This window comes from Elephas maximus, chromosome 5 (genome assembly GCF_024166365.1).
Source record: "Elephas maximus indicus isolate mEleMax1 chromosome 5, mEleMax1 primary haplotype, whole genome shotgun sequence".
Classification (NCBI taxonomy): domain Eukaryota; kingdom Metazoa; phylum Chordata; class Mammalia; order Proboscidea; family Elephantidae; genus Elephas; species Elephas maximus.
In genome coordinates this window covers 83,341,661-83,369,109 of record NC_064823.1, presented here as the reverse complement: position 1 = coordinate 83,369,109, position 27,449 = coordinate 83,341,661, and the positions used below count along the sequence as shown (strand labels likewise).

Genomic DNA, 27,449 nt, shown 5'->3' with positions numbered 1-27,449 from the left:
ACTACTTGTTTTTGTTAGTGTATTAAAAATCCAGAATGTGTGTGGTAACTACTACTTCATAATTCCAGCCTCTGCCATTGTTTCATCTAGTACAATGAGAGACCCCTTTTCAATGAATAGGGTTTTCATTTTAATTTTTGGTTAAATTTGGAAGGCAAAACCCATCTTTCTTTTCTCTCCCCTTTACTAACACAAAGTAACTAAGACCTCCCTTTGAATAGCATGTAGGGTGCTTGCTGATTAAAAGGAAGTGCACTGGAAAAAGTTTTTAGCTATGACATTTCTGATCAGCAGCTGATCTCTAAAATCTACATAGTACTGCAAAAACTTAACTACAAAAAGACAAATAACCCAATTCAAAAATGGGTAAAAGATATGAACAGACATTTCATTAAAGAAGACATTCAGGTAGCTAACAGATACGTGAGGAAATTCTCACGATCATTAGCCATTAGAGAAATGCAAATCAAAACTACAATGAGATTCCATCTCACTCCAATTAGGCTGGCATTAATCCAAAACACACAAAATAATAAATGTCGGAGAGGTTGTGGAGAGACTGGAACACTTATACACTGCTCATGGGAATGTAAAATGGGACAGCCACTTTGAAAATCAATTTGGCGCTTCCTTAAAACACTAGAAATAGAACTACCATACGATCTAGGAACACTCCTTGGACCATATCCTAGAGAAATAAGGCCTTTACATGAACAGATAACGTGCACATCCGTGTTCATTGGACCATGTTTACAATAGCAAAAACAATGGAAGTAACCAAGGTACCCATCAATGGATGAATGGCTAAATAAATTATGGTATATTCACACAGTGGAATACTATGCATCGATAAAGAACAATGATGAATCCATGAAACATTTCATAATACGGAGAAACCTGGAAGGCATTATGCTGAGTGAAATTAGTCAGTTCCAAAAGGACAAATATTGTATAAGACGACTCTTATAAGATCTTGAGAAATAGATTAAACTGAGAAGAGCACACTCTTTTGTGGTTACGAGAGGGGGGAGAGAGAGAGGGGGGAAGAAGGGTATTTAATAAATAGATAGTAGATAATAACTACTTTGGGTGAAGGGAAGGACAACACTCAACACAGTGGAGGTCAGCACAACTGGACTAATCCAAAGCAAAGAAGTTTCCTGAATAAACTGAATGCTTCGAACATCAGTGAAGCAGGGCTAGGGGTTTGGGGACCATGGTTTCAGGGGACATCTAAGTCAATTGGCATATTAAAATCTATTAAGAAAACATTCTACATCCCACTTTGAAGAGTGGCGTCTGGGGTCTTAAATGCTAGCAGGCCGCCATCTAAGATGCATCAATGAGTCTCAACCCACCTGGATCAAAGGAAAATGAAGAACACCAAGAACACAAGATAATAATGAGCCCAAGAGACAGAAAGGGCTATATGAACCAGCGACTACATCATCCTGAGACCAGAAGAGCTAGATGGTGCCCGGCCACAACCAATGACTGCTCTGGCAGGGAACAAAACAAAGAACCCCTGAGGGAGCAGGAGAACAGTGGGATGCAGACCCCAAATTCTCATAAAAAGACCAGATTTAATGGTCTGACTGAGACTAGAAGGGCCCCAGAGGTCATGGTCCCCAGACCTTTTGTTAGCCTAAGATAGGAACCATTCCTAAAGGCAACTCGTCAGACAGGGGTTGGACTGAACTATGGGATAGAAAATGATAATGGTAAAGAATGAGCTTCTTGGATCAAGTAGATGCTTGAGACTAAGTTGGCGTCTCCTGTCTGGAGGGGAGATGAGAGGGCAGAGGGGTCAGAAGCTGGCCAAGTGGACATGAAAATAGAGTAAAGGGAAGGAGTGTACTGCCTCATTAGGGGGAGAGCCATTAGGAGTGTATAGCAAGGTGTATATATATTTTTGTATGAGAGACTGACTTGATTTGTAAACTTTCACTTAAAGCACAATAAAGATTTCAAAAAGGAAGTGCACTCAGAAACACTATTAGACACTGCAAAGAGAAGCTCAGTTAATTACAATAACGGTTTGATTTTTTTATCCTATTAATGGAATCAATGCAAAGTTGTTTAGAAGTTTATTTTATAAAGGATGAATCATCTGACAATATTGTGAATAGCATAGTAACTTTATTTTAAAAGGTCATCATTGAAGATAAAATAATTAGTTTTTATGATGATAATATGAGCATAAATATTGCTGGAACACAATTTTCTTATGATATTAAGAAATTTCTGGGCATAGAGACACATCTGTAATGGTGTGTACCCTCTCCCCAGTGAAACAACCATAATTGATGACAAATATTTTAAAAATTGAAGTCTCTGTAAGTTGCTCTAAGGGCATACAGCAAATTCAGAAACATTTATTCAAGAAAATCTACTAAATTTCAATAAGAAAACTGCTACTCACCCTCACCGATTGTTCCTACCTGTTATGGATTGAATTCTCTCCCCCACAAATATGGTCAATTTGTCTAGGCCATGATTCCCAGTATTGTGTGATTGTCTATCATTTTGTCATCTGATATGATTTTCCTATGTGTTGTAAATCCTACCTCTATGATGTTAATGCTTCATGTATGATGTCCTTGATGTCATTCCACAACTCGTCTGGTCTTTGGTCACTAGTGTTCAATGCATCAAATCTATTCCTCAGATGGTCTCTAAATTCAGGTGGGACATACTCAAGGTCATATTTTGGCTCTGGTGGACTTCCTCTGATTTTCTTCAGTTTCAGCTTGAACTTGCATGTGAGCAATTGGTGGTCTGTTCCACAGTTGGCCCCTGACCTTGTTCTGACTGATGATATTGAGCTTTTCTATCCTCTGTTTTCACAGATGTAGTCAATTTGGTTTCTGTGTGTTCCATCTGGCGAGGTCTGTGTGCATAGTCGCCATTTATGTTGGTGAAAGAAGGTATTTGCAATGAAGAACTTGTTGGTCTTGCAAAATTCTATCATTCGATCTCCAGCATTGTTTCTATCACCAAGGCCATATTTTCCAACTACCAATCCTTCTTCTTTGCTTTCAACTTTTGCATTTCAGTTGCCGGTAATTATCAATGCATCTTGATTGTATGTTCGATCAATTTCAGACTGCAGCAGCTGATAAAAAATCTTCTATTTCTTCATCTTTGGCTTTAGTGGCTGGTGTGTAAATTTCAATAATAGTCATATTAACTGGTCTTCCTTGTAGGCCTATGGATATTATCCTATCACTGACAGCGTTGTACTTCAGGATAGACCTTGAAACGTTCTTTTTGACGATGAATGCAACACCATTCCTCTTCAAGTTGTCATCCCCAGCATAGTAGACTATATGATTGTCTGATTCAAAATGGCCAATACCAGTCCATTTCAGCTCACTAATGCCCAGGATATCGATGTTTATGTGTTCCATTTCATTTTTGACAATTTCCAATTTTCCCAGATTCATACTTCGTACATTCCAGGTTCCGATTATTAATGGATGGTTGCAGCTGTTTCTTCTCATTTTGAGTCATGCAAAAAAGCAAAAGGCCATTGAAAAGGCAGGAAAGGAAGAAAAGAACAAGATGGATGTCAGAGGAGACTCAAACTTGCTCTCCAAAGTTGAGCAAAAGGAAGAATTGATGAAGTAAAAGAACGAAGAGAAGATTTCAAAGGGCAGCTGGGGAAGACAAAGTAAAGTATTATAATGACATGTGCAAAAAGCTGGAGGTGGAAAACCAAAAGGGAAGAACATGCTCAGTGTTTCTGAAGCTGAAAGAACTGAAGAAAAAAATCAAGCCTCAAGTTGCAGCAGTGAAGGGTTCTATGGGGAAAATATTAAAGGACACAGGAAGCATAAAAAGAAGATGGAAGGAATGCACAGAGTCATTATAACAAAAAGAATTAGTCGATGTTCAACCATTTCAAGAGGTGGCATATGATCAGGAACTGATGGTACTGAAGGAAGAAGTCCAACCTGCTCTGAAGGCATTGGCAAAAAACAAGGCTCCAGGAATTGATGAAATATCAATTGAGATGTTTCAACAAACAGATGCAACACTGGAGGTGCTCACTGGTCTATGCCAAGAAATATGGAAGATAGCTTCCTGGCCAAGTGACTGGAAGAGCTCCATATTTATGCCTATTCCCAAGAAAGGTGATCCAACTGAATGTGGAAATTATAGAACAATATCATTAATATCACACGCAAGCAAAATTTTGCTGAAGATCATTCAAAAACGACTGCAGCAGTATATCGACAGGGAACTCCCAGAAATTCAGGCCAGTTTCAGAAGAGGGTGTGGAACCAGGGATATCATTGCTGATGTCAGATGGATCCTGACTGAAAGCAGAGAATACCAGAAGGATGTTTACCTGTGTTTTATTCACTATGCAAAGGCATTCGACTGGGTGGATCATAACAAACTATGGATAACACTGCAAAGAATGAGAATTACAGAACACTTAATTATGCTCATGAGGAACCTTTACATAGATCAAGAGGCAGTTGTTCAGACAGAACAAGGGGGTACTGATTGGCTTAAAGTCAGGAAAGTTGTGCGTCAGGGTTGTATTCTTTCACCATACCTATTTAATCTGTATGCTGAACAAATAATACGAGAAGCTGGTCTATATGAAGAAGAATGGGCATCAGATTTGGAGGAAGACTCATTAACAACCTGCATTATGCAGATGACACATCCTTGCTTGCTGAAAGTGAAGAGGACTTGAATGAAGCACTTACTAATGAAGGTCAGAGACCACAGCCTTCAGCATGGATTGCACCTCAACAGAAAGAATGCAAAAATCCTCACAACTGGACCAATGAGCAACATCATGATAAACGGAAAAAAGGTTGAAGTTGTCGAGGATTTCATTTTACTCGAATCCACAATCAACAGCCATGGAAGCAGCAGTCAAGAAATCAAAAGACGCATTGCATTGGGTAAATCTGCTGCAAAGGACCTCTTTAAGGTGTTGAAGAACAAAGATGTCACCTTGAAGACTAAGGTGCACCTGACCCAAGCCATGGTATTTTCAATCACATCATATGCATGTGAAAGCTGGACAATGAATAAAGAAGACCAAAGAAGAATTAATGCCTTTGAATTGTGGTGTTGGTGAAGAATATTGAATATACCATGGGCTGCCAAAAGAACAAACAAATCTGTCTTGGAAGAAGTACAACAAGAATGCTCCTTAGAACCAAGGATAACGAGACTGCATCTTACATATTTTGGACATGGCAGGAGGGACCAGTCCCTGGAGAAGGACATCATGCTTGGCAGAGTACAGAAACAGTGGAAAAGAGGAAGACCATCAATGAGGTGAATTGACACAGTGGCTGTAACAGTGAGCTCAAGCATAACAACGATTGTGAAGATGGTTCAGGACCAGGCAGTGTTTCGTTCTGTTGTGCGTAGGGTCTTTATGAGTCAGAACTGACTGGACGGCACCTAACAACAACAACAATGATGTTAATGAGGTAGGACTAGAGGCAGTTATGCTAATGAGTCAGGATTCAATCTACAAGGTTAGGTTGTGTCTTAAGTCAAACTCTTGAGTTACAAAAGAGAGAAGTGAACAAAGAGACAGGGAGACCTTATACTAGCAAGAATGTAGTGCCAGGAGGAGAGCATGTCCTTTGGACTGGGGGTCCCTGCACTGAGAAGTTCCTAGACCAGGGGAAGATTGATGATGAGAATGTTCCTCCAGAGCCAACAGAGAGACAAAGCCTTCCCCTGGGGCCAGCACCCTGAAATTGGACTTTTAGCCTCCTAGGCTGTGAGAGAGTAAATTTCTCTTTGTTAAAGCCATCCACTTGCGATATGTCTGTTAAAGTAGCACTGGATAACTGAGACACTACCCCAGCATGGCATGGCAGAAGCTCTGTTCCAGGCAGGTGCTGCCAAGAACACAGGGCTCCCTCTCTGATCAACTCCTATTCTAGGGCTACAGTGTCTCCCCAGGAGGAGCAGACTGCCAGAAGTTCATATTTCTCCTAGCTTGGTGTTGCAGAAACTCTATGTCAAGCAAAAGTGGATGAAAAGTCTAGGAATCTCTTCTTCTACCCAGCTTCCGCTCATAGGAGGCTGTGTCTAATGATATTTCTGAGCGTACTTCCTTTTAATCAGCAAGCACCCTGCATGCTCTTCAAAGGGAGGTCTTAGTTATTTCATGTCAGAAAAGAGGAGAGACAAGAAAGATGGGTTTCTGGCTTTAAATTTATGCCAACTGTGGCAAGTCAAGAATACTGGGTCTTATTCTCCCTCATCCCCTCACACATTGGGTGGAAGTTTCATACCAGGAGAGGCAAGACAAGAAAATGAAGAGCCATAACCATCCCAGTGCCAGCTTGTACAGCAGGAGTACCACTCTGAGAGTAGTGGGCCACTGTCCCTACCCCCTAACCCTGGAGAAATGACTTAGAAATCTTGCCTATGAAGAAGGCTAGGCTGCAGAAACAGAGAGCTTCATAGCTCTCCTTAAGGGGAATGACTTCATTTGGAAAAGAGCATAGGAAATTTCAAGGCTAATTTAAAAAAAAAGTTGCTGTGGATTCGATTATGACTCATGATGACCCCATGTGTTTCAGCATAGAACTGTGCTCCATAGAGTTTTCAGTGAATGATCTACTGGAAATAGGAACTTCCAATATTTTGGTTAGTGCCTGAGTGCTTAACTGTTTGCACCAGCTAAAAACTTGATTGTTTGTGTCTACTCAGAGGTACCTCTGAAGAAAGGCCTGGTGATTTGTGTGCAAAAGATCACAGACATTGAAAACTCTATAGAGTACAGTTCTATTCTAAAGCACATAGGGTCTCCATGAGTCAGAATCGACTCAATGGCAACTGGTTTCAAGCCCAATAGCACTGACAAAAACAGTGGAGATTTTGGTAGTGACCAGTTAAGAGGAGGCTGGTAGCTCCATTATAGAAACAAGCTAAACAGAAAGAAATGGGAAAATACAGCTAAGAAAAGCCCTTCTGAGGTTGGAACAAAAGACTGGCCTCAAAGACTGCCCTTGCAAAGAGGTCTGAATCTAATAGAATCAGACTGTGGAGAAATTTATTCCCCAAGATATTGTTTCAAAAATAGAACAACCAGGGGGCCAAGATGGCTGACTAGGTAGAAGCTACCTCGGATCCCTCTTGCAAAAAAGACACGGAAAAACAAGTGAATTGATCACATACATGACAATCTATGAACTCTGACCACCAAACACAGATCCAAAGAGTTGGCCTGAGTGACAGAGACTGAGAACGAGCAACCACAGGGAAGTGGTGACTGTTTGCAGAGCCTGGAGCCAGCGTCCCAGTCAGAAAACCTTGGCGCCAGTCTTTGGACTGGGTGCAGGGAGGTTGAGCACAGCATCCTGAGATGGCGCAAACATGGGACGCAGCCCTAGCCCCCAGAAGTGACCTTGGGGGAAGCCCAGCCAGTGCACACAGGCTGTGCAGTGACGTGGCTGACAGGAGGAGAAGTCACCAGGAGGCAGCGACTGGTTTTGGAGCTTGGAGTGTGGCGCCCCAGCCAGGGAGCCTTGGCGCTGGGCTTTGGACTGGGAGTGGAGGAACTGACCACGGCTTCTGAGACAGCAGAAGCACAGGACATGGGCCTGACCCTCGGGGGAAATCTCGACCCAGCCAACACACACAGGTTACACACCCCTCAGGAATCTCAGATAAAACAGTCATCGCCAAGCAAGATAAGTAACTTTGTCTATATTCCGGGGTGCTACTCTCTCCTATCAATCTGATCCCTCCCCTCCCCTTCCCAGGTGGCTTCATTAACATTGGAATTTCCTGAGCCAGAGAGTGAAGTGCTCTGCATTTTTTTGTTTTTGTCTTTTCCTAACCCATTCTCCTGGCCTGAGAGAAGCAGCTACGAAAAACCCAGGGACCAAAAATCCTTCCCTGACTTCCCAAAATTGGACTAAAAATACAGAACCAGCTCCAGCCAAGCATATGAGATCAACAGTCTTGGGCTTTCATCCCTACAGGGAACAAGGTGGCTATTATAATGCAAAGACAATTCTGATAGGGATCTGACTGTAATTGTTTTAGCGGATTACCGGAAAGACAAGTTTCCCGGGTCTGATATCTCTGCGTATTAAACAGAGCCCTCACTGACCCACAACTGGGAACTGAGAGCTGAAGCTCCCCCCAGACCACCTAGCCTCCTGCCTTAGGGGCCTGAGGATGGTGACACCTACCAATCTGTAGAGGTACATGCATTGGGTGCCTAAGGTACAGCTGCAGAGCCCACCCACCAAAATGCTTCAGGAATAGAGACACACCTACCTCACTGGCACTTCGGGGAAGACTGTCAGCATCCTGCCCCCTGCAGTGTGAACCCCTGCTGCTACTAGAATCTGGTGCACACAACTATCACCACTACTCCTCTAGGTGGATAGGTGACAGTCTGCACCACACACTTGGTGACCCAAAATCAGATTCCACTCAAGAATAGTGAATGGACTCTTAGGCTTATATATCTGGTAACAGCCCAAACCAGCTGGTAATAGGACATAAGTGATTCAAGGGCTACAACAATCAAGACAGCGCAATCTAGTAGCCCATCTACGTATATTGAAAGAAAACAAAACAAGATAGGACTCAGTGAGCAAATATAAAATAAATCATTACAATATCTTATAGATGGCTCGGAGACAGCAGTCGATATCAAACCACATAAAGAAGCAGACCATGATTGCTCCTACAACTCCCCAAATTAAAGAATCAAAATCTTTCCCAAATGAAGATACAATCCTGGAATTGCCAGAAGCAGAATATAAAAAACTAATTTACAGAATGCTTCAAGACATCAGGGATGACCTCATAAATGAAATAAGGCAATCTACAGAAAAAGCCAAGGAACACACTGATAAAGCAGTGGAAGAAATCAAAAAGATTATTCAAGAACATAGTGGAAAAATTATTAAGCTGCAAGAATCCATAGAGAGACAGCATTCAGAAATCCAAAAGATTAACAGTAAAATTACAGAATTAGACAACTGAATAGGAAGTCAGAGGAGCAGAATCGAGCACTTGGAATGCAGAGTGGGGGAGGTGGAGGATAAGGCAATTGACACCAATATAGTTGAAAAAAATCAGATAAAAGAATATAAAAAAATGAAGAAACCCTAAGAATCATGTGGGACTGCATCAAGAAGAATAACTTGCGTGTGATTGGAGTTCCAGAACAGAGAGGGATAACAGAAAATACAGACAGAATAGTTGAAGATCTGTTGGCAGAAAACTTCCCTGACATCATGAAAGATAAAAGGATATCTATCCAAGATGCTCATCGAGCCCCATATAAGATTGATCCAAAAAGAAAATCACCAAGACATATTATCATCAAACTTGCCAAAACCAAAGATAAAGAGAAAATTTTAAAAGCAGCCAGGGATAAAAGAAAGGTCTCCTACAAAGGAGAATCAATAAGAATAAGTTCAGACTACTCAGCAGAAACCATGCAGTTAAGAAGGCAATGGGATAACATATATAGAGCAATGAAGGGAAGAACTACCAGCCAAGGATCATATATCCAGCAAAACTCTCTCTCAAATATGAAGGTGAAATTAAAACATTTACAGGTAAACACAAGGTTAGAGAATTTGCAAAAACCAAACCAAAAAAAAAAAAAAAGCTACAAGAAATGCTAAAGGAAATTGGTCAGAAAATCAATAATATCAGATACCAGCACAACAAAAGGTCACAGAACAGAACATCCTAATATCAACTCAAATAGGGAAATCACAAAAACAAATTAAGGTTAATTTTAAAAAGAAAAAAATGCTCAAAACAGGGAATCATTGAACTCAATATGTAAAAGATCACAATAATCCAAAAAGAGGGACTAAATACAGGAGGCATAGAACTGCCATATGGAGAGGAAAACAAGGCGATATAGGACAATACAAGTTAAGTTTTTACTTAGAAAAATGGGGTAAATATTCAGGTAACCACAAAGAGGTATAACAATTCCATAACTCAAAATAAAAACCAAGAAAAACATAATGACTCAGCAAACATAATTTCAACTACTGTGAAAATGAGGAACACACAATTTACAAAGAAAAATGTCTCAATACAAAAAAGTAAGTGGAAAAATGAAATTGTCAACAACACACACAAAAAGGCATCAAAATGACAGCACTAAACACATACTTATCTATAATTACACTGAATGTAAATGGACTAAATGCACCAATAAAGAGACAGAGAGTCTCAGACTGGATAAAGAAACACGATCCAACTGTACGCTGCCTACAAGAGACACACCTTAGACTTAGAGACAAAAACAAACTAAAACTCAAAGGATGGAAAAAAATATATCAAGCAAACAACAATCAAAAAAGAGCAGGAGTAGCAATATTAATTTCTGACAAAATAGACTTTAAAGTTAAATCCACCACAAAGGATAAAGAAGGACACTACATAATGATTAAATGGACAATAGACCAGGAAGATATAACCATATTAAATACCTATGCACCCAATGACAGGGCTGCAAGATACACAAAACAAACTTTAACAGAACTGAAAAGTGAGATAGACACCTCCACAATTATAGTAGGAGATTTCAACACGCCACTTTCGGAGAAGGACAGGACATCCAGTAAGAAGCTCAATAGAGACACGGAAGACCTAATTGGTACAATCAACCAACTTGACCCCATTGATTTATACAGAACACTCCACCCAACTGCTGCAAAGTATGCTTTTTTTTCTAGCGCACATGGAACATTCTCCAGAATAGACCACATATTAGGTCATAAAACAAACCTTTGCAGAATCCAAAACATTGAAATATTACAAAGCATCTTCTCAGACCATAAGGCCATAAAAGTGGAAATCAATAACAGAAAAATTAGGGAAAAGAAATCAAATACTTGGAAACTGAACAATACCCTGCTGAAAAAAGACTGGGTTATAGAAGACATTAAGGAGGGAATAAAGAAATTCATAGAATGCAATGAGAATGAAAACACTTCCTATCAAAACCTCTGGGACACAGCAAAAGCAGTGCTCAGAGGCCAATTTATATCGATAAATGCACACAAACAAAAAGAAGAAAGAGCCAAAATCAGAGAACTGTCCCTACAACTTGAACAAATAGAAAGCGAGCAACAAAAGAATCCATCAGGCACCAGAAGAAAACAAATAATAAAAATTAGAGCTGAACTAAATGAATTAGAGAACAGGAAAACAACTGAAAGAATTAACAAAGCCAAAAGCTGGTTCTTTAAAAAAATTAACAAAATTGATAAACCATTGCCCAGACTGACTAAAGAAATACAGGAAAGGAAATAAATTACCCGAATAAGAAACGAGATGGGCCATATCACAACAGACTGAACTGAAATCAAAAGAATCATATCAGATTATTACAAAAAATTGTACTCTAAGAAATTTGCAAACCTAGATGGAATGGATGAATTCCTAGAAAAATACTACCTACCTAAACTAACACAATCAGAAGTAGAACAACTAAATAGACCCATAACAAAAAAAGAGATTGAAAAGGTAATCAAAAAACTCCCAACAAAAAAAAGCCCTGGCCCGGATGGCTTCACTGCAGAGTTCTACCAAACTTTCAGAGAAGAGTTAACACCACTAGTACTAAAGGTATTTCAAAACATAGAAAAAGATGGAGTACTACCTAACTCATTCTATGAAGCCACTATATCCCTGTTACCAAAACCAGGTGAAGACACCACAAAAAAAGAAAATTACAGACCTATATCCCTCATGAACATAGATGCAAAAATACTCAACAAAATTCTAGGCAATAGAATTCAAAAACGTATCAAAAAAATAATCCACCACGACCAAGTGGGATTTATACCAGGTATGCAAAGCTGGTTTAATATTAGAAAAACCATTAATGTAATCCACCATATAAATAAAACAAAAGACAAAAACCACATGATCTTATCAATTGATGCAGAAAAGGCATTTGACAAAGTCCAACACCCATTCATGATAAAAACTCTCAGCAAAATAGGAATTGAAGGAAAATTCCTCAACATAATAAAGGACATTTTACACAAAGCCAACAGCCAACATCACTCTAAATGGAGAGAGCCTGAAAGCATTTCCCTTGAGAATGGGAACCAGACAAAGATGCCCTTTATCACCGCTCTTATTCAACATTGTGCTAGAGGTCCTAGCCAGAGCAATTAGGCTAGACAAAGAAATTAAGGGCATCCCGATTGGCAAGGAAGAAGTAAAAGTATCTCTATTTGCAGATGACATGATCTTACACACAGAAAACCCTAAGGAATCCTCCAGAAAACTACTGAAACTAATAGAAGAGTTTGGCAGCGTCTCAGGTTATAAGATAAACATACAAAAATCACTTGGATTCCTCTACATCAACAAAAAGAACATCGAAGAGAAAGTCACCAAATCCATACCATTCACAGTAGCCCCCAAGAAGATAAAATAGTTAGGAATAAATCTTACCAAAGATGTAAGAGACCTATACAAAGAAAACTACAAAGCACTACTACAAGAAACTAAAAAGGACCTACTTAAGTGGAAAAACATACCTTGCTCATGGATAGGAAGACTTAACATATTAAAAATATCTATTCTACCAAAAGCCATCTATACTTACAATGCACTTCCGATCCAAATTCCAATGACAGTTTTTAATATGATGGAGAAACAAATCACCAACTTCATATGGAAGGGAAAGAAACCTCGGATAAGTAAAGCGTTACTGAAAAAGAAGAAGAAAGTGGGAGGCCTCACTCTACCTGATTTTAGAACCTATTATACAGCCACAGCAGTCAAAACAGCCTGGTACTGGTACAACAACAGGCACATAGACCAATGGAACAGAATTGAGAACCCAGATATAAATCCATCCACATATGAGCAGCTGATATTTGACAAAGGCCCAGTGTCAGTTAATTGGGGAAAAGATAGTCTTTTTAACAAATGGTTCTGGCATAACTGGATATCCATTTGCAAAAAAATGAAACAGGACCCATACCTCACACCATGCACAGAAACTACCTACAAGTGGATCAAAGACCTAAACATAAAGACTAAAACGATAAAGATCATGGAAGAAAAAATAGGGACAAAATTAGGAGCCCTAACACAAGGCATAAACAGAATACAAAACATTACCAAAAATGAGGAAGAGAAACCAGATAACTGGGAGCTCCTAAAAATCAAACACCTATGCTCATCTAAAGACTTCACCAAAAGAGAAAAAGACCACCTAGAGATTGGAAAAAAATTTTTAGCTGTGACATCTCTGACCAGCGCCTGATCTCTAAAATCTATATGATTCTGTTAAAACTCAAGCACAAAAAGACAGACAACCCAATCAAAAAGTGGGCAAAGGATATGAACACGCACTTCACTAAAGAAGATATTCAGGCAGCTAACAGATACGTGAGAAAATGCTCTCGATCATTAGCCATTAGAGAAATGCAAATTAAAACTACAATGAGATTCCATCTCACTCCAACAAGGCTGGCATTAATCCAAAAAACACAAAATAATAAATGCTGGAGAGGCTGCGGGGAGATTAGAACCCTTATACACTGCTGGTGGGAATGTAAAATGGTACAACCACTTTGGTAATCTATCTGGCGTTTTCTTAAAAAGTTAGAAATAGAACTACCATACAACCCAGAAATCCCACTCCTCCGAATATACCCTAGAGAAATAAGAGCCTTTACACGAACAGAGATATGCACACCCATGTTTATTGCAGCTCTGTTTACAATAGCAAAAAGCTGGAAGCAACCAAGGTGTCCATCAACGGATGAATGGTTAAATAAATTATGGTATATTCATACAATGGAATACCATGCGTCGATAAAGAACAGTGACGAATCTGTGAAACATTTCATAACATGGAGGAACCTGGAAGGCATTATGCTGAGTGAAATTAGTCAGATGCAAAAGGACAAATATTGTATAAGACCACTATTATAAGATCTTGAGAAATAGTATAAACTGAGAAGAACACATTCTTTTGTGGTTACGAGACGGGGAGGGAGGGAGGGTGGAAGAGTTTTATTTACTGATTAGTTAGTAAATAAGAACTATTTTAGGTGAAGGGAAGGACAATACTCAATACATGGAAGGTCAGCTCAACTGGACTGGACCAAAAGCAAAGAAGTTTCCAGGATAAACTGAATACTTCGAAGGTCAGCGGAGCAAGGGCCGGGGTTTGGGGACTATGGCTTAAGGGGACTTCTAAGTCAATTGGCAAAATAATTCGAGTATGAAAACATTCTGCATCCCACTTTGAAGTGTGGCGTCTGGGGTCTTAAATGCTAACAAGCGGCCATCTAAGATGCATCAATTGGTCTCAACCCACCTGGATCAAAGGAGAATGAAGAACACCAATGTCACACGATAACTATGAGCCCAAGAGACAGAAAGGGCCACATGAACCAGAGACTTACATCATCCTGAGACCAGAAGAACTAGATGGTACCTGGCCACAACCGATGACTGCCCTGTCAGGGAGCACAACACAGAACCCCAGAGGGAGCAGGAAAACAGTGAGATGCAGAGCCCAAATTCTCGTAGAAAGACCAGACTTAATGGTCTGACTGAGATTAGAAGAATCCCGGTGGTCATGGTCCCCAAACCTTCTGTTGGCCCAGGACAGGAACCATTCCCGAAGACAACTCATCAGACGTGGAAGGGACTGGACAATGGGTTGGAGAGAGATGCTGATGAAGAGTGAGCTACTTGTATCAGGGGGACACTTGAGACTGTGTTGGCATCTCCTGTCTGGAGGGGAGATGGGAAGGTAGAGAGGGTTAGAAACTGGCAGAACTGTCACGAAAGGAGAGACTGGAAGGAGGGAGCGGGCTGACTCATTAGGGAGAGAGTAAGTGGGAGTATGGAGTATATAAGCTTATATGTGACAGACTGACTTGTAAACTTCCACTTAAAGCACAATAAAAATTATTAAAAAAAAAAAAATAGAACAACCAATTCACAATTGGTGGATCCTAAAAGCTGGGTCTGTGCCAAGAAATTTAGGAGTGAGCTGGCCAACTGACTGGAAGAGATTCATATACGTGCCCATGCCAAAGAAAGATGATCCGGTGGAATGTGGAAATTATCAAACAATATCATTAATATTACATGCAAGTAAAATTCTAGTGAAGGTAATTCAAAAATTATTGCAGCAGTATATCAACAGTATATGTGAGAAGTTCGAGCCAGATTTAGAAGAGGACATGGAATGAGGGATATCATTACTTATGTCAATGGATCTTGGCTAAAAGCAGAGAATACCAGAAAGATGTATACCTGTGTTTTATTGATTATGCCCAGGCATTCAACTATGTGGCTCATAACAAATTATGGATAACCTTTCAGAGAATGGGAATTCCAGAACACTTAATTGTGCTCATGAGGAACGTTTACATAGATCAAGAGGCAGTCATTTGAACAGAACGAGGGGATGCCGGGTGGTTTAAAGTCAGGAAAAGTGTGTGTCAGGGTTGTATCCTTGCTCAACCAGTAGGCTGAGCAAATAATCTGAGAAGCTGGACTACATGAAGAAGAACATGGCATCAGGATTGGAGGAAGACTCATTAACAACTTGCATTATGCAGATGACAAAACCTTGCTTGCTGAAAGTGAAGAGGACTTGAAGCACTTACTCATGGAGATTAAAGACAACAGCCTTCAGTATGGATTACACTTCAACATAAAGAAAAAATCTTCCCAACCTGACCAATAATATCCTGATAAATAGAAAAAATACTGAAGTTATCAAGGATTTCGTTTTACTTGAATCCACAATCAATGCCTATACAAGCAGCAGTCAAGAAATCAAACAACATATTGCATTGGGCAAATCTGCTGCAAAAGACCTCTTAGAAGTGTTGAAAAGCAAAGATGTCACTTTGAGAAATAAGGTGCACATGACCGAAGCAATGTTATTTTCTTTCACCTCAAATACATGTGAAATCTGGGCAATGAATAAGGAAGACCAAAGAAGAATTGAATTATGAATTTGAATTATGGTGTTGGTGAGGAATATTGAATATACCGTAGACTGTCAAATGAATGAACAAATCTGTCTTGGAAGGACAGCCAGAATGCTGCTTGGAGGTGAGGATGGCAAGACTTCATCTCACATACTTTGGGCATGTTATCAGGACAGACTAGTCCCTAAAGAAGAATATCATACTTGGTAAAGTAGAGGGTCAGAAAAAAGAGGAAGACTGTCAACAGGATGGATTGACACAGTGACTGCAACAATGGACTCAAACATAGCAATGATTGTGAGGATGGCACAGGACTGGCAGCATTTCATTCTGTTGTACATAGGGTCCTATGAGTCAGAACCAACTGATGGCACCTAATAACAAGAAAAGCTGGTGTAATACCAGTAGCGGAACCAGCTAAAAACTTAACAGAGAGACAAGTGAAAGAGATAGTCAAACCAAGCCCTACGAAAACCACCATCATTCCAGAGTGACTGTGTATGCCTAAGACTGTGTGCCCTCTGAGAGTGTCATCAGAGACAGCAAACCATGGGGAAAATTGATTTCAATGAAATAGTCCAGCCAAATCACTAAACAAATAAACAACAAAAGCAACAAGTCCTGAGTGGGTAGAGGGGTAAGTATCAGAGTTGCTACAATATAGTATCCAAAATATTCAGTTTTCAAAACAAAAAAATTATATATGAGACATGCAAAGACACATGAAAATCTGAGCTATACATGGGGAAAAATTGACACAACAGAAGAGGTCTTTGAGAGGGGTCCAGATGTCAAATTTCACAAAAACTTTAAAACAAGTATTATTATTCTGTTGAAAGACCTAAAGGAAAGCCATAATGAACTGTCTCATCAAGTGGAAAATATCAGTAAAAAGAAATTATGAAAAAGAAAAAAAAAAAACTTGAAAAGTAGAATAACCAAAATGAAAAATCCTCTAGCAGGACACAAAAATTTATATGAGCTGTCAGAAGAATCAGTGAACTTGAAAACACATTATTTTGCAGTCTGAAGAACAGAGAGAAAAAAAAATGAAGACAAATGAACAGAGCCTTGGGGAAATATGGGAAACCATGAAGGGCAATAACGTATGTGTGATGGGAGTACCAGAAAGGAGTGAGAAAAATAATGACCGAAAACGTCTCAAATTTGATGAAAAACATTATGTACAAATCTAAGGAGCTCAACAAACTCCAAGTTGGAGAAACAAAAAAGAGCTCCACACCCAGACACATTATACACAAAATGGTGAAAGCCAAAGGCAAAGAAAAAAATCTTCAAACAGCAAGATAAAACAACTTTTCACATACAATATGAACTGCAATATGTTTAACAGCTGATTTCTCAGCAGGAACGATGGAGGCCAAAACACAAAGGGATGGTATATTAAAAGTGTTGAAACAAAGAAACAAACAAAAAACTGACAAGCAAGAATCATATGTCTAATAAAACTGTCTTTCCAAAATAAAAGTGAAATAAAGTCATTTTCAGATAAGCAAAAACTAAGAAAATCCATTGCTAGCAGACGTGCCTTACAAGAAAGCAGGTGACCCCAGCAGTAATTCAAATGCACACGAATAACACCGGTAAAGATAATTATGTAGATAATTTCAAAAGACAGTGTGATTGCATATTTTTTCTCCTCTTCACTGATTTGAAAAGCAATGGTATACAAAAATATGTATGTAATTGTATTGGTGGTGGTGCCTAACAATACAGAATATGCCTAGCCATTCTATCCATTATTCTCTGGGGTAGACCATGTTCTATTTATAGTCCATATAGAAATGTAATATACTTGACAATAACACACAAAAGAGGCAGGTAGGAACAAAGCTGTGCTGGAGTAAGAAAATGACCCCAGACAGTAACAAAAAGAGTTTTAGCAATTTTCTATAAGTTAACAAATACCTATTTTAACTTTTAAAATGTTTATATTTAAAAATAACTTTCGAATAAAATCTAAAGGACTCAGTAGTATAATAGTATATAATATATTATATATATTATAGTATAAGTATATATTATAGTATAATAGTAGTATAATAAACTAATTTTTATCAAAAACTAAATATTTTAAATATTACATATTTTAGTATTTTTAGCATCTGCTTCCTTTTTCACTCTCAAAATTAACCCAGCTTTTGCAATAAAATATATAAATAAGTAAATATATGTAAAATATATAGTAATAAAATAGTAATCTATAGAGTCAGTACAATTTCAATAAAAATCCCAGCTGTTTTGCATAAATTAGTAAGCTGGTTCTAAGATCTGTATGAAAGTGAAAAGACATTAAAAATAGCCAAAACAAAATCTTACTGCATATATAAAAATGATCCACACTGGAAAAGAAATTGGGTGCATACAACACACTAGATATAAAATTAATTGCAAATTTGTTAAAGACATGAATGTGAAAAGAAAAAAACTCAAAAGTTTTAGAAGATATAGAGAAATATCTTTATGACCTTAAAACTGAATAGAATTTGATGTAAGGAAAAAGAAAGAAAATATAATACATGATGTTTTAACTGTAATAGAGAAGATAAATAAATTTTAACATATTAGAAGAATAATTTGTTTCTCAAGAGTTTATTTCATTATTAATTTTGTTATATTTTGTGCCTTATAGGTTACATATGTTAAATATTTTATTTGATGTACAAGGAACATAGTACAATAATATATCAGACAGAATTATTTTAAGAAATCTATCTAATGTTTAAATAATCTAGCTAAGGTTTAAATAATGTTTGAAAAAAGTTACACTATACAGATTCTAACAAAAAGATAACTATTGGCTATGGATTGAATCGTGTCCCCCAAAAATGTGTGTCAAGTTGGCTAGGCCTTAATTACGAGTATTGTGTGATTGTCCACCATTTTGTCTCTGATGTGATTTGCCTATGTGTTGCAAATCCTACCTCTATGATGTAAATGAGGCAGGACTAGAAGTAGTTAATGAGGCAGGACTCAATCTATAAGATTAGGGTGTATCTTGAGTCAATCTCTTTTGGATATAAAAGAGAAAAGTGAGAAGAGAGACAAGGAGACCTCCTACAACCAAGAATGAAAAGCAGGAAGGGACTGTGTCCTCTGGACTTGTGGTCCCTGCACTGAGAAGCCCCTAGACCAGGGGAAGATTAATAACAAGTACCTTCCCCCAAAACCTACAGAGAGAGAAAGCTGGTGCCCTGAATTCATACATCTAGCCTCCTAAACTGTGAGAGAATAAACTTTTTGTTGAAGCCATCCACTTGTGGTATTTCTGTTACAGCAGCATCAGATAACTAAGACATTATCGATGCAATATAAAAATAAAAATTACTGTATTTTTGTGCAAATAGCATGTACCTTCTACATTTGTTTGCCAGCCACTCCCTCCCCCCATAAGGTATTTTCATAAACTTGCCATGCTAATTTTTGACAGCAAAAAAAATTAGCATAGAGCACTTATAAAAATACCTGCATGGAGGAGGGAGCCACTGGTAAACATAGAAGGTGTGTGTTATTTGTGTAAAAGTACAGTAAATCAAAAAACACTAATAGAAAAAGAAAGGAAATTGTGCTGAATAAACAGGAAAAGAATTCACCAGGGAGATAGTAGAGTCAAGAACTTGTGTGCACCTAAAAACTTAATATGAATATATGGTGATGTTGTTAGGTGCCATTGACCCAGTAGTGACTCACAGCAAACCTACGTACAACAAAAGGAAACACTGACCGGTCCTGAGCCATCCTCACAATCGTCATGCTTGAGTCCATTGTTGCAGCCACTGTGTCAGTCCATCTTGTTGAGGGATTTCCTCTTTTTCCATGACCCTCTACCTTGCCTAGCATGCCTGTCAGCTTTTCATACTGTGGTGACCTTCATGTGGCTGTGATGCTGGAAGCTGTGCCACTAGTATTTCAAAATACCAGCAAAGTCACCCGTGGTAGACAGGTTTCAGCAGAGCTTCCAGACTAAGGCAGACTAGGAAGAAGGACTTGGTGATGTACTTCTAAAAAAAAAAAATCGGCCAGTGAAAACCTTATGCATAGCTGCTGAACATTGTCTGATGTAGTCCCAGAAGATAAGCCCCTCGAGTTGGAAACAAAAACCACCAAACCCAGTGCCATTGAGTCGATTCTGACTCATAGCGACCCTATATGAGTCAAGTTGGAAAGCACTCAAAATACTGCCGGAGCAGAGCTGCCTCCTCAAAGTATTGTCGACCTTAATGGCGGGGATGGAGTCAAGCTCTCAGGACCTTCACTTGCTGATGTGGCCTCAAAATGAGAAGAAACAGCTGCAAACATTCATTAATAATAGGAACTAGGAATGTACGAAGTGTAAATCTAGGAAAATTGGGAATCATCAAAAATGAAATGGAATGCATAAACATGGATATCGTAGGCATTAGTGAGCTGAAAGGGACTGATATTGGCTATTATCAATCAGAGAATCATATGGTCTAATATGCCAGGAATGACCAGTGAAGAGGAATGATGTTGCATTCATCATCAAAAAGAACATTTCAAGATCTATCCTGAAGTACAATACTGTCAGTGATAGGAAAATACTCATATGCCTACAAGGAAGGCCAGCTAATATGACAATTATTTAAATTTATGCACCAACCACTAAGGCCAAAGATGAAGAAATTGATTTTTACTAACTTCTGCAACCTGAAATTGATCAAACATGCAATCAAGATGAATAGATAATTGCTGGTGACTGGAATGTGAAAGTTGGAAACAAAGAATGATCAGTAGTTGGAAAATAAGGCCTTGGTGATAGAAATGATGCTGGAGATCTCATGATAGAATTTTGCAAGACAATGACTTATTCATTGCAAATACCTTTTTTTGTTGTTGTTATGTTGTTGTTAGGTGCCGTTGAGTCAGTTCCAACTCATAGCTATCCTATGCACAACAGAACGAAACACTGCCTGGTCCTGCACCATCTTTGCAATCGTTATTATGCTTGAGCTCATTGTTGCAGCCACTGTGTCAATCCACCTCATTGAGGTTCTTCCTCTTTTCCGCTGACCCTGTACTCTGCCAAGCGTGATGTCCTTCTCCAGGGACTGATCCCTCCTGACAACATGTCCAAAGTATGTAAGACGCAGTCTTGCCATCCTTGACTATAAGGAGCATTCTGGCTGCACTTCTTCCAAGACAGATTTGTTCATTCTTTTGGCAGTCCTTGGTATATTCAATATTCTTCTCCAACACCACAATTCAAAGGCGTCAACTCTTCTTCGGTCTTCCTTATTCATTGTCCAGCTTTCACATGCATATGATGTGATTGAAAATACAATGGCTTGGGTCAGGCGCACCTTAGTCTTCAGGGTGATGTCTTTGCTCTTCAACACTTTGAAGAGGTCCTTTTCAGCAGATTTGCCCAATGCAATGCGTCTTTTGATATCTTGACTGCTGCTTCCATGGCTGTTGATTGTGGATCCAAGTAAAATGAAATTCTTGACAACTTCAATCTTTTCTCCATTTACAACAACTTAAATTGTGACTACACACATGGACCTCACCAGATGGAATGCACAGGAATCAAGTCAGCTCAGTCTGTGGGAAAAGGTCATGGAAAAGTTCAATATTCATTAGTCAGAACAAGGCCAGGGGCTGACTGTGGAACAGACCATCAACTGCTCATATGTAAGTTCAAGTTGTTGTAGAAAATTAGAACAAGTGGATGAGAGCCAAAATACGACTTTGGGTTATCCCACCTGAATTTAGAAACCATCTCAAGGATAGATTTAAAGCATTGAATACTAATGACCAAAGACCAGATGAATTGTGAAATGACATCATGGGCATCATACATGAGGGAACTGAGGTGTCATTAAAAAGACAGGAAAGAAAGAAAAGACCAAAATTGATGTCAGAAGAGACTCTGAAACTTGCTCTTGAGCATGGAATAGCTAAAGCAAAAGGAAGAAATGATAAATTAAAAGAGCTAAACAGAAGATTTCAGAGGGTAACTCAAGGAGACAAAGTAAAGTATTGTAATAAAATGTTCAAGGGCTTGAAGTTAGAAAACCAAAAGGGAAGAACACGCTCAGCCTTTCTCAAGCTGAAAGAACCGAAGAAAAAATTTAAGCCTCAAGTTGCAATATTGAAAGATCCTGCAGGGAAAATATTAAGCAGCTCAGAAAGCATCAAAAAAAGAAGGAATACACAGAATCACTGTACCAAAAGTAATTGGTTGGTGTTCAGTCATTTCAGGAGGTAGTATATGATCATGAACCTATAATACTGAAGGAAGACATCCCAGCTGCACTAAAGACACTAACGAAAACAACACTCCAGAAATTGAGGGAATGCCAATGAAGATATTTCAACAAACGGATGCAGTGCTGGAGGTGCTCACTTATTTATGCCATGAAATTTGGAAGACACCTACCTGACAGATGAGTGGTAGTATTAAAATATATGAAGCCAAAATTGATTAAATTTCAAAATAAAATTAATAAATCAATAATTATGGTGAAATATTTTAATACTTGTCTTCGACACAATTCAGTAGTATAGAAATTTTATATTCAGTATTAACAAATGAGCTAATATATAATATATATAAATATATTTAAGATAAACACTGTATGTTCTTTTCAAAAAAATATTTAAAACATTTTTAGTGACCACAAAAAAAGTTTCAGCAAGTTACCAGATTATATATATATCACATAGATCATTTTCACTGACTGCAAAGTAATAACATTAGAGAATGGCAACAGAAATATAGCCAAAGTGCATATTTAGAATATGAAACACATGTTGTTCTTAGGTGCCATTGAGTTGGTGCCAACTCATAGTGACCCTGTGTACAACAGAATGAAACACTGCCCCATCCTCACAATCATCGCTATGTTTGAGCCCATTGTTGCAGCCACTGTGTCAATCCATCTCGTTGAGAGTCTTCCTCTTTTTTGCTGACCCTTTATATTTTGATTAAAAAAAAGGGTTAAAAAAAAAAAAAGGTCATCAGGGTCCCTGCTGATAACATGTCCAAAGTACTTCAGACAAGTCTTGCCATCCTTGCTTCCAAGGAACATTCTGGTTGTATTTCTTCCAAGACAGATTTTTTTGTTCTTCAGGCAGTCCATGGTATAATCAATATTCTTCACCAACACCGTAATTCAAAGGCATCTACTCTTCTTCGGTGTTCCTTTTTCATTGTCCAGCTTTTGCATGCATATGAGGTGATTGAAAATATCTCGGCTTGGGTCAGGCACACCTTAGTCCACAAAGTGACATCTTTGCTTTTTAACACTTTATAGAGGTTTTTTTTGCAGCAAATTTGCCCAGTGCAATATGTCGTTTTATTTCTTGATGCTCCTTCCATGAGTGTTGATTTGGGATACAAATAAAATGAAATCCTTGACAATTTCAGTATTTTCTTCCTTTATCATGATGTTGCTTATTGGCCCAGTTGTGAGGATTTTTTCTTTATGTTGAGGTGTAATCCATATTGAAGACTGTAGTCTTTGATTTTCATCAGTAAGTGGTTCAAGTCCTCTTCACTTTCAGCAAGCCAGATTGTGTCTTCTGCATATCACAGGTTGTTAATGAGTCTTCCATCAATCCTGACGCCACATTCTTCTTTGTATAGTTTAGCTTTTCCTTTTTTTCTCTAAGCATACAGACCAAATACGTATGGTGAAAGAATGCAGCCTTGATGCACACTTTTCTTGATTTCAAACCACGCGGTAACCCTTTGCTCTGTTCAAACACACACTATTTAGCAATTAATGGGTAACAGAGGAAATTACAAAATATTTAAGAATGAACCGTAATGAAAACATTACATATCAAAAGGCATGGGATGCAGCTAAAATATAATTAAGGGAAAATTTTTAGCCCAGATGCACTTATTGTATTTGTTTCCATCACCATCCCCAACATTCTCTCATGCTTCTTGTGGTTGCTTTTTGGGAACCACGCATCCTTCACTCTTAGTAGCTTGGAAATAGAACTCTACCTGGCTGGGGAGCATGATTCTGGGTCAGTCTAAGACAATTGGTACAATTGATACCTCTAGCCACTGTGACTGATTAAAGAATGGTTCAAGATTGATCCAACTTGACCCAGTAAGAGAGGCATTCCCAGAACTTGTGTGGGACCTGCCCGGTATATATTCTCTCTTCAGTGGATGATGTGATTTGAATATTTGGGTTTGAGGAGTCCTTCCACTATTTTTCATTCTAGAGGAGACCCTGGAGATGCTGGCAGCCAATATGTGGAGTCCAAGAATAAACTAATATCTTAGAATGCAGACTTAGAAGTAAGATTAGCACTGACGTCATTGATGACTTCATCTGAGTTGTTGGTTCAGTCTTCTCTTGAATACAGGTCTACCTTTAGACTTTTCAGAAACAAGAGGCATAAAGACCGTCTCGATTTTTAAGTCTGAGTGACTTGCAACATAAAGTTACCTTATAAAATGTTACATTATAAAGAATATGGCCATGTGTCATGGTTTGTTCGTAGTAATTCTGGTTTATGCTTGGTAATCTGTTGCAACTATTATTTAGTGCCTCATTTTACTCTCAAAGTTGTAACATTTTTGGACCATAGAATATATGATCACCTTATTTATAATAGTGAAGAGCAGTTGGATGAAAAATAATAAGGGTGAAGGTTTTTTTTTTTTACTAGACGTGTGACCATGGACAAGTAATTTAACTTCTCTGTTCCTCGGTTTTCTCATCTTTAATATGGGAATAATAATATTAATACTTACATTATGGTGTTGTTCTAAGGATTAGTAGAGATAATACATGCAAAACATTAAAAACACTGACTGGCATAGTATAGGAACTCAGTAAATGTTAGTTATTATTATGAATAGTTGTAGTTTATTATATCTCTAGTTATAAAGTATTAGTAATTAAAGAGATGGTGTAGGCACAAGAAATGACAAATAAATCAATGATAGAGAATAGAAAAACCTAGAAATACACATATACATATGTATGAACCTGTATAAACAAAGTGATATTGTAAAACTGTGAGGAAAAAGTTTTAAAATTCAATAAATAACATTAGAACAATTGAGTTCCCATAAAAAAAAATACAAAAATATTTGATTAGATCTCTACCTCATAACCATACATAAAAATTTATTCTGCATGGAATAAAGGTCATAAAGTAAAACAAACAAAACAAAATAAAATTTAATATTGCTGAATTTAATAGGAGAACATCTTCATAAATTTACAGCAGGTTAGGTTCTCTTAGAAAAGATACACCCACGCACATGTGTGTACACATACATGGAAAAATTAACAAAAGGAAAACTTCGCACAACTAAACACATCAAATTTTTTAAAAATCTATAGAACAAGTGTGTTATTAAGATACAAGCATAAATCAGGAGAGAATATTTGCATTATAAAAGACAAAGAATAAATATTCAATATATATACATAAATAGTTTTTAAAAATCAAGATGACATACAAAAACCCAATTTTAAAAAGGGGATTTCATAGAAGGGAGACTTAAATGGCCAATAAACTTCAAAAGTTGCTCAATTTCACTAGTAATCATGCAAATACAAATTCAAACAAAACTGTATACCTTTTTTCATGCATCAAATTGGCAAAAACTAAAAAGCCTGATGATATCAAATGTTGGCAAGGATAGACGGAAGCATATACTTGCATGCGCTGCTGGAAAAGGTGTGTTTTATTATACCCGCTCCAAAAAGTAATTTGACAGCACTTATTTTAAATCTGAAAATGTGCATATCATATGACCTAGAGATTTGTTTTTTTTTAGATGTCTAAAGAGAAACCTTGCCTGCGTATACAGAAATATTTTTTACAGCTAGTTTAGTTTTTGATAGTGAACAACTGAAAACAGCTGAAATGTTCAACAGTAGAGGAATGGTCAAGAAATCAAATGACATATTGCATTGGGCAAATCTGCTGCAAAAGACCTCTTTAAAGTATTGAAAAGCAAAGATGTCACCTTGAGGACTAAGGTGCACCTGACTCAAGCCATGGTATTTTCAATTGCCTCATATGCATGCAAAAGCTGAACAATGAATAAAGAAGACCGAAGAAGAATTAATAGCTTTGAATTATGATGTTGGTGTAGAATATTGAATATACCATGGACTGCTAAAGGAGCAAACAAATCTGTCTTGGAAGAAGTAAAATCAGAACCCTCCCAAAAACAAGGATGGTACAGGAGGGAACAGGAAAGCTGGTAATAGGGAACCCCAAGATTGAAAAGGGGGAGTGTTGACATGTCATGCTGTTGTTAACCAATGAAAGCGAACAATGTGTGTACCGACTGTTTAATGAGAAACCAGTTTGTTCTATAAACCTTCATTTAAAGTACAATAAAAAAAATTTTTTTTAAAGAAGCAAGGATGGTGAGACTATGTCTCACCTACTTTGGACTTGTTATCAGGACGGGGATCAGTCTCTGGAGAAGGACATCATGTTTGGTAAAGTAGAGGGTCAGTGAAAAGTGGAGGACCCTCAATGAGAAGAGTGGACACAGTGGCTGCAACAATGGGCTCAAGCAAATAGCAAGAATAGAGGATGGTGTGGGACAGGGCAATGTTTGGTTCTCTTGTGCATAGGGTCGCTATGAGTCAGATCCAACCCAGCAGTACCTAACAACATAACAACAACAACAAATTGGCATCCAGTGAAATATCCATCATCTCATGCAGTCCTTGGCCAATAGTCTATCCATTTCTATATATCTGCTTTTTTGTGTCCAGTGACTTTATCTCTCTGCTACTTCCATGTCACTCTCGGGTACACAGGAAATGCTAAGAAAATATCTAATTATTTGGGGCTATGTCACTTTTCCAGTTTCTATGTAGTCTATGTAGAAAAGATTTTTTGTTTTGGGTATCACAAACCTATACTGGGGTTTTTTGCCAAATCTTCAAGGCACAGCCCAGAGCAAATTGACTGGTAAACTTTCCCCAGTAACCTCTTGTTTCTCAGCTCTTGCCACTTCTTCTCCAACTCTCGTGCATTTTCCTACTCACCTCTCCTGTTTTCTAGTTTGAGTCCCTTCTGTACTTTCAAAGTCCTAGGCTTTTGAAATCCAGAAGCTAGGGAATAAGTCCTTTCTTCATTGCTTCCCTTTGATCTCTGAGTCAGTGAACACAGAATGGCTTAGCTGCTGTTTGAATGGTTAAAGGGAGTGGAGGAGGAAAAGGTCTAAGACTTAGATAGAAAGGAAATACCAAGGATTAAAAAAAAAAAAAATTACTGTTTCCTAAATATTATCTGTTTTCATTTATATGGTTTATCTAGACTTTCTCACCTTTAGAAGCTACATCTTTAACACAAAAGCATTGGACTCATTGGTTTTGAAACCAGGCTCTGAGAAACCTAAGGAGCATTTGGCTAGTTGCAGAGCCCCCGCAATTCCACCTGCACTTTTCAACTACAGGTAATCTCCAATTTATGACAAGGTTCTGTTCC

At 38.2% G+C, this 27,449-nt stretch overlaps 1 protein-coding gene across 22 annotated transcripts in view; it reads left to right on the top strand.

Moving 5' to 3' along the window:
- Window positions 1-27,449, top strand: part of MTHFD2L (methylenetetrahydrofolate dehydrogenase (NADP+ dependent) 2 like) — a 224,514-nt gene that overhangs the window by 145,395 nt on the left and 51,670 nt on the right. For 18 of the 22 annotated variants that reach the window (XM_049885999.1, XM_049885997.1, XM_049885996.1 and 15 more), the window contains one exon: window positions 27,279-27,417. The exons of 3 other annotated variants lie outside the window; for them this stretch is intronic. In XM_049885999.1, the coding sequence (XP_049741956.1) occupies window positions 27,279-27,417 (139 nt within the window). Of the gene's footprint in view, window positions 1-27,278; window positions 27,418-27,449 lie in introns of those variants that run through there. One more of the 22 variants, XM_049886013.1, reaches the window with a different exon arrangement.